Source organism: Physella acuta, unplaced genomic scaffold, assembly GCF_028476545.2.
Source record: "Physella acuta isolate Inbredline_101_S28 unplaced genomic scaffold, ASM2847654v3 ptg000877l, whole genome shotgun sequence".
Taxonomy (NCBI): domain Eukaryota; kingdom Metazoa; phylum Mollusca; class Gastropoda; family Physidae; genus Physella; species Physella acuta.
In genome coordinates this window covers 256,569-265,000 of record NW_026732394.1, presented here as the reverse complement: position 1 = coordinate 265,000, position 8,432 = coordinate 256,569, and the positions used below count along the sequence as shown (strand labels likewise).

General features: G+C 30.1%; 1 protein-coding gene across 3 annotated transcripts in view; it reads left to right on the top strand.

Moving 5' to 3' along the window:
- The window catches only part of LOC131952577 (pyruvate kinase PKM), a 57,036-nt gene extending 49,914 nt beyond the window's left edge, over positions 1 to 7,122 (top strand). For 2 of the 3 annotated variants that reach the window (XM_059315321.1, XM_059315319.1), the window contains 2 exons: positions 1,465 to 1,562; positions 5,158 to 7,122. In XM_059315321.1, the coding sequence (XP_059171304.1) occupies positions 1,465 to 1,562; positions 5,158 to 5,367 (308 nt within the window). In that variant the 3' untranslated portion in view covers positions 5,368 to 7,122. Of the gene's footprint in view, positions 1 to 193; positions 845 to 1,464; positions 1,563 to 5,157 lie in introns of those variants that run through there. The other variant, XM_059315320.1, reaches the window with a different exon arrangement.
- Positions 7,123 to 8,432: the final 1,310 nt, after the last annotated feature.

Below are 8,432 nucleotides of genomic sequence, written 5' to 3'. Positions count from 1 at the left end.
TGTTTGTGCTATTATTTTTATTTTAACTTTTTAAAAAAATGTTTTATTTGAATAAATGATAACAAACAAGTTGAAAATTTATGTAGTGAAAAATGTGAAGTTAAAACAGATGTGAGTAGTGTTGTTGATAAAAAGGAAAAACCTCAGACAAGGTTCCCAATGTGCCTGTGTGCTTGCTTTGGTTACCCCACAGGCAAGAAAGTAAGCCTTCCAGAGTCAGAAGCCTTTCAACAAACACTTCCTGACAATCATCAGACTCCTTTATATTACTGGGAATCAGATATGGATGACCGCTTAGTCTATGCCCTGAAGATGGCCAAAGTAAAAAAACTTGTTTATCCAAATGACCCTGTGATAGTCATTACAGGCTGGAAGAGTGGCACAGACAACACAAATACTATTAGATTGGTATATTGTCCCCATGATGATGGATGCCAGAACATTCAAATACCAAAACTTGATATTTATTTAAATTAAGATGTTTAGCTTTAGAAAAAAGTTTTAAGTTGAAAATGTTTTAACATTCAGTTTATCAACATTTTTTGAAATACTGCTTTTGAAAGAGTTAAATTAAATGTTGAAGGCAAATTTTAAATTGTTTCTTATGAAGGTCTATCTTAATAGAATTGAATAAGTAAACAAAATTTATGAAAATATGACACCTAGTTCACTTTTTACAACTATATATTTTAGTTATCTTATTGGTTCTTTTGATATGCTTTGTATATTTGTTAAGAAATTATGTAAAATATCAGTAATTTTATTTCTACACAAAAATAATTTACATTTGTATTTACAAATATGTATATATGTTTATATACTTCATATTACACATAGGTAATAAAATTTGAGAAAAAATTAAAGGACAGTTTTGAAGTTGGTGTGTCACAATTTCCATGTACATTTCTATTGTAGCATGTCAATAAGTATTTATGGCTACTTTTTAAGTGTTGGTTTATGTATAATCGTGTTTAGTTCACATTGGTTTGAATTTTTAATGGTTCACAGACTTTGATTTAAATGCATTTTATTCTATTATAATAATTATAAATATTGAAACTTATCTTACGGTTGAACCTTTTGCTTTTGATTATACATATTTTAATATTTAACTGGTTTAATTAAAAAGAATTCCATTATTATTCTGTTAGATTGATTTTTAACTTGGACTAAATAATGTTAGTTTAATCTGATACACGATGTAGTTTAGTGAATATTTTGTTGTGTGCATAAACCTAAAAAAAATCTTTTCCTTTGAAGCTTGAAATCAGTTAATGCTTATTTTTTTTTGACAACTAAACAAACAAATAATTGTTTAATGATATATAGCCATAAAAATACTTTAATGCAAAGAAACACCATTAAATTGGATGTTTTTATAGCTATAGTTTAATATTTTATTACTTATGCACAGTTTTAAAAAAAATTTCATTTGCATTCAAGGCCTTTTTTTTCTTCTCTCAGCACCTAAGATGAATGAGTGGACAGCAGATGTTGATAGGCGTATTTGGAAAGCTATAAGCCTGGGATTAGAGAGAGGGCTCATTAAAGAACAAGACCCTGTAAGTGTAATTTTGTAGATCAAATGACCCACTCTACCACACACAAATATAAATAAACCAGGAGTGATCTCCCCTAAACTTTCTCGAATATTCTAAAATAACACTGTTTGATGGCAACTCAGAATATAGACATGATTTTTGTTTACTTAAACTTTTAAAAAAAGAATAAAATCTAGTAGAAAAAAGAATTGCCCACCAAACGAACGCCAAAACAAAATGTGCATAATAGTGCGCAATATTATTAGTACTTTATAAATTTACATGCGTTTTTTTTTTTTTTGAGAAATCGGAAATAGCGTAAATTAGTACTTCCGGTCAACGGAAATTACTCAAAATTTAACAGAAGGTAGAGAATTAGATCTTTTACTTACATGTGAAATTTCATTTTTCTATCTGAAATATTACTCAAGTTATAGGCTTTTGAAAAATTCAAAGTAGAAAAAGTACCACTTCCGGTTATCGGAAATTGCTCAAAAGTTGATCAGGATCTACGATTTTGATAAAATACTTATATATGAAATTTCATCAACCTAGCTGTAACAGTACTCAAGTTATCGAGTTTACACACACACACAGCCACACAGACATAAGGACAAGATTGCAAAATTATGTTTTTCTGTATCAGTGAGGTGTAAAACATCGAGATTTTTATAAAAATCTTGATTTTTATTTTTTATTTTTTTTTTGCGCGATTACAAGACTTTCTCTATACTTCGTATATACGAGAAAGTTAAAAAGAAGTGCATTGCTAATAAATGTAACTTTAGAAAGTGATCCATTTCTTCAGTTTCTTGTAGATCATCCTACCTGTGCCTAATTCTTTTTTTAAACTGTTTCTTGACTTAAATAATATCAAACTATCATTTTAACCTCTTAATAATGTATTAATGAAAATGGATCACCTAAAATATGTTTATTTTTTTTATTTCGACTATTTTCTATTTTTCTCTGAGAATCAAACCTTTTCTTTTGTAAAATCAGTTAGATGTTATCTTTTTTACTAGTCACTCATTGAAAGGTGGCTGGTCACCATTAATATACTGGTAAATTTTTTTAAACATCTAAATTTAAAAATTACTCACAAATTACATTTAACATCTGGTAATAAAATTCTGATAATAGCCCTATAGTGTTATAATATTTTTCTCTTAGTTATCTATTATCTGAGCTTTAAAACATTTTTACTTCCTGTAAAACTAAGCAAACTGAAAATGTGTTTTGATTCAAAATACTTTTTTTAAAAATTATTTTAAAATTGCAACATATTTAAATTTTAAAAAAAGGCTATGTTCATAAAAATATGAGGTTTGAATAGCTTAATAAATTACAAATAATAAATACAAATTATATCAATGTTTTTTACTTTCTCGTATATGCAAAAAAAAAAATCGAGATTTGTAAAAATCTCGATGTTTTACACCTCACTGATACGGAAAAACATAACTTTGCAATCTTGTCTGTCTGTGTGTGTGTCCGTGTGTAAACATGATAACTTGAGTACTGTTACAGCTAGATTGATGAAATTTCATATATAAGTGTTTTATCAAAATCGTAGATCCTGATCAACTTTTGAGCGATTTCCGATAACCGGAAGTGGTACTTTTTCTACTTTGAATTTTTCAAAAGCCTATAACTTGAGTAATATTTCAGATAGAAAAATGAAATTTCACATGTAAGTAAAAGATCTAATTCTCTACCTTCTGTTAAATTTTGAGTAATTTCCGTTGACCGGAAGTAGTAATTTACGCTACTTCCGATTTCTCAAAAAACTAATGTAAATTTATAAAGTACTAATAATATTGCGCACTATTATGCACTTTTTTTTATTTGGCGTTCACTTAGTGTGCAACTAATTTGTCTACGAGATTTTATTCTATTTTTAAAACTTTAAATATTTAAAATGGATTAAAAATCATGTCTATAGCCCGAGTTCCCATCCCCTGTTATTTTGTATAAGAACATTCGAGAAAGTTTAGGGGAGATCACTCCCGGTTTATTTAAAATAGATTAACAATTTTTTTTAAATCAAGTTCTGAAATAAAGCGTGTGATCTCCCCTGAACCTATATATTCTTATGACAGTAGAGAGGATGGCACTTTTTTTTTTTATTTTATTTTTTTTTTAAACCTTACCTTTTATATTTCCAATAGAATTGCACATAAAGTAACCGCAAATTAATGGTGTATAATAGAATGGAGAATTAGTAGGCATACTTTATAAAAGGAAACACTGAATAACCTATTTGAGGAATCAGAAAGAACTTAAACTACTACTTTCTGACACCAGAAATTTGACAATATTAAGAGAACAACACCTTATATAGCTTTGTATAAAATGTGTTCTAACTAACTGAAACTATGTAACCAGAAATAAAGTCCCACTTCCTATTATCTGAGGTCACTCAAAAATTGGAAGTAATCAGATTATAAGATGTTATTTTTGTTTATAAAAATTTCATTTTCCTAACAGAAACTGTATAAAGTTTAGTGTTCTCACAATAATACAGTATAATACAATTTCCTGTTACAGAAAATTGTTCAAAAGTTTATATAAATCTGTGCATACAATTTAGTGAAATACTTATATGTAAAATTTCATCCACCCAAATTAAAGGGTACTCGAGTTATTGGCTTTTGATGAACCGTAAGTAAAGTAAGTACCACTTCTGGTTACTGGGAATCCCCCTTAAGTGGAGCTACAAATTTGATAGAATACTTGTATATGAAATTTCATTAACATAACAATTACAATACTTCCTCTATAGCCTACTATGTATACAAGAAAGTAAAAATTCACCTTTATCAATGTGTTGGCTAGGGGTCGGCATGGTCGAGTAGGTAAAGCTCATGGTTGCTAAACCGAAAAGTCTCGAGTTCGAACCCTCGGGCAGATGAGGCTCGTTAGCTGGGGACAGCCACTCTTCTAGGAGAGACAACTCCAAAATCAAAACAACTGCTGCCTTGTAGTTTGTTCATGGTTGGACAAAGGCTATGGAAGCAAATCCAGAAAGAAAAGCAGGCTGAAATCGGAGTCAATGGCCTCAATGGCGCATAACCAGTTGACACGTAACGCTTAATTGTGTTGGAGGCGTGGTCGAGTCGGCAAAAAGCTCATGGTTGATAAATTCGAACAAAGTCTCGAGAACAAACCCACTGGCAGATAAATCTCGATCCCCTTCAACACTAATAATTAAGAACGAAGAAGAAGAAGAAGAATGTGTTGGCTTTCTTTCTCTAGACTATTAAACTGTATTATTTACTATACAAGTCTTATTCATTATCAGAGACATGTTCTGACATTACTTATTATTTTTCCTGTTCATAGTTTCTCTTTAAAGAAAGATCTGCAACTATAAGTTAAATTATAAACTAAACGCTAATCGCTGACAATACACACAAAAATATGCAAAACAATCTTTTTTTTTTTTGTTTCCACTGGTCTCTTTGAAATCAAGTCACAAGTGAGACTTGAGTTACAATGCAGAAACAAAGCTTCTAGACATAATTGAGCTCACATGTTTCTTTAGTGTTACAGTTATGTCTAAGAGTAGATTAGAATGAAGGTGGCTATAATTTATTATTTTACAATTTTTCAGGTGGTAATATTGACAGGATGGAAACCTGGCTCAGGAGCAACTAACACAATGAGAATCATTGCTGCACACAATGAAATGGACAAGGAGCTTTTACCACCAATAGTAGGAATGAGCTCTGTTCCATCTTTCAGTAGATCAAAAGATATGACAGAAGAATTTTCTGCTATCTCGATTGCTTCAGAAGATAGTGGAGATGTTAAATTTTTCTAAATTATTATAGAATAATTTATCAAATTTCTGTTTGTAACAGACTTTTGTTGGTTCTCAAACCCACTCTTAAAGCATGGTGTATTGTCTTTTTAAATGTCTGCTTTAAAATACAAGTTTCCCACCTCATATTTAGGTTTTTTACATCATGATAATAGTTTTTGGGACAAAGTAGCAACCTTTTCACTTAGTTGGGCAAATGTAAAATAATGCCCTATTAATTACAGGTATAGAAAAGGTAGATAATTAGTTGTTTTTTTTTTGTCAGCTTTAAGTTTAAGCTTTAATTAATGCATTAACTAATAAAATCATGGGTATTTATAATAATAAAGATACCAATATAGTAAACTAATTGGTTTTTCTTTTCAAATTTAGATTTACAAGATCTGATTAAAGATATTTTAAAATCATTTCATCTTGTTATAAAGTTACGTTGACTACATTTTTTACCAGAATATTTTCTTCTTAAATTTTAACTAAAAAGTAGTTGGCAATTGTTATTTCATTTTTTAGTTCTAATTAATTTTTGTATGAAACTAAAATATATAAAACTAATGTGTATAAAAATACTTTAAAATTTAGCCTTGTTTATTAAAGTGCTTCATAAATTAACCATGGCTATTTACTGTCACTTTCTGCAAACTGATCTTCCGTTGTGAAATTACATTCTACAATAAAACAGAAAAGCCGATTGTATGTAATACTGCTATAATTATCATTTTTTAAACCATATTTATTTATCTGCATAAGCCTGAGCACTAAGTACTAATAAATCATAAACACCAGGTGGACAAATACTCAATTGTAAATTTTCTAATGATAATGACAAACTTACTAATGCTTTTATAGCAGGACATTGCAGAAATCAATTCAGGAGTACTTTGTAGTGATATAACACGTCAAATTTTTTACTCAGCTTAAGTAACACCAATTATGATTTTCATCTGTAATTTTTCCAACCATTCCTGTAATTTTTTTTATTATCTAACACTAATTTAACTAGAAATCAAATGTATATGTAGGTTTGATAATCATTTTTATATTAATTAGATGGGATGTAGAAGTCTTTTTTTTTTCCCACAATACACTAGTTGGTTACTTTTGCATGGGAGTTTGTTGTGGAAACCAATAACCTAGGGCTAATGCCTAGGATTTTAATTTAGCTCTTTATTACAAACATTTTTTTAATAAGTCTGCTTTTAAAACCTAACTGTATATTAACATGTACTATGATTTGCAATGTCCTATTATTTTATGTAGTGTACCTTTCAACTGCATATAAAAATATAACTAGAGTAAGTCTTACTGCGTTTCTGATACCTGTAGTTGTATAATCATGATATTGATAATACTAGTTAAAACAGATTGCTACATGTAAACAATATGAATTTGTGTACTGCATTTTAAAATGTATTTTCTGCTCTTTTCAGTAAAATTTCAAGATTTTTGGTATTAATGTATTTTATTTTGTGTATTTTTAAGTTCATACTTATATAATGTAGTTTTCTTTTTCAATACCAGAAACATGTGCAACTGAAAATTAGCAATAAAAAAAAATTATTCCCCTTTGCATATTTTGCATGCAGTTTCCAGTAGTGCATTTTTCTAGTCAATCATTGTTTCACCACCTACACAGGTGTTGAGTCAAACTGAAATTAATCTTTTTGGAAAATGCACATTGAATTATTAAAATTCAATATTTTTTAATGCATCTAATCATTGTGATAACATTAATAAATGAAAGCAGAATTATTGAAATTATTGTATTTTTACAAGCTTTTATTTAAGTGGTGTGGATTGAAACGGGTGATCAAAATTTAGACCACTTCTAACCAACCAATTTCTCTTAACTTGGCATGTGGGTCAAGATCCGATGACATGCAATTTGACATTGAATTTGACTTAATTGGGTGCCTAATTAATTTTCAATGAATTAATTAAAATTTCCTATATAAAGTACTATTTCCCACGCTATTGCACAATTTTTCCTATTCATTTGGTGCACAATTGTTTTTAGTCCTGTAACTATTGTAATGTTTTTAAAAATTCATAAGTAGGGCCTACTGAAAAAAGTACTCAGTAAAAAAAAAAGTAATCAATAATTTAGTATTTCTCCATATACTGACAATTTATCTTGTTATTATAATTATAACACACACACGTAAAAATATAAAAAACGTACACACTTGTAGGCTTTTGTATAATTTGCTTGATCGAATGTTAAGCAGATTTGTAAATTTCCAATTTAGTTTCACTCCAATCCGTTTCAGTGGATGGTGTATTTGGTGTCACCCCTTCTAACTTTTTGTCGAATGTCGTCAGTTTCGTGCAAACATTATATTAATCCTCCTAGAAAAAGCATGTAGTGAATTATAAAATTTTGTGTCACCTCCCACCCCAGACGTGAATTTGACGTACAAGTTATTACAGTTCTCTACAAAACCTTTTTCCTCGGGCAAATTTTGCATCGTTGCGTTTGCATGTGCCTATGTGTATACATGGACAGAAATATTTTATTCCAAGGTCTGTATATTTTTATAGAATAATAAACAGAATCATACATTGCTTAGGTTTTCCGATTATAGGAGCTTTTCGACCAAAGGCCCACACTTTGACCTCATACAGGTGTTGTCCACAGGCATTTTGTTCTCTTCGGGTGTTGATCAGGTAATTTGACCATTGGTGATTAGCATAATTAAGCCTGCACATATGTGTCGGCCTTCCCCGCCCTGGAGAATTTTATTCTCCCCTGCTAAAATTAAAGTGCCCAACCCCCGGAAAAGTCTGAAAGAAACAGTCTGCGTGACTGAGATTTATCGGCCAAAGTAGGAAACGTCTATATTTTAGAAGTAAGCTCTACCTTTAGTCTGTATGATCTACTAATGCGACCAGTGTTTCTTTCAGACTTTTTCTTCGCCGGAGGGGGTACTTGAAATTTTCGGGGGTGGGGATGGACTAAATTTTCTGGGAGGGAGCGGTCATTGGTAAAAGTATATATTTTCTACGTAAATTCTATTTCGTTGAATGGGACCGAAGACGTGCTGTGCTCCCCCCCCCCCCCCCGAGTC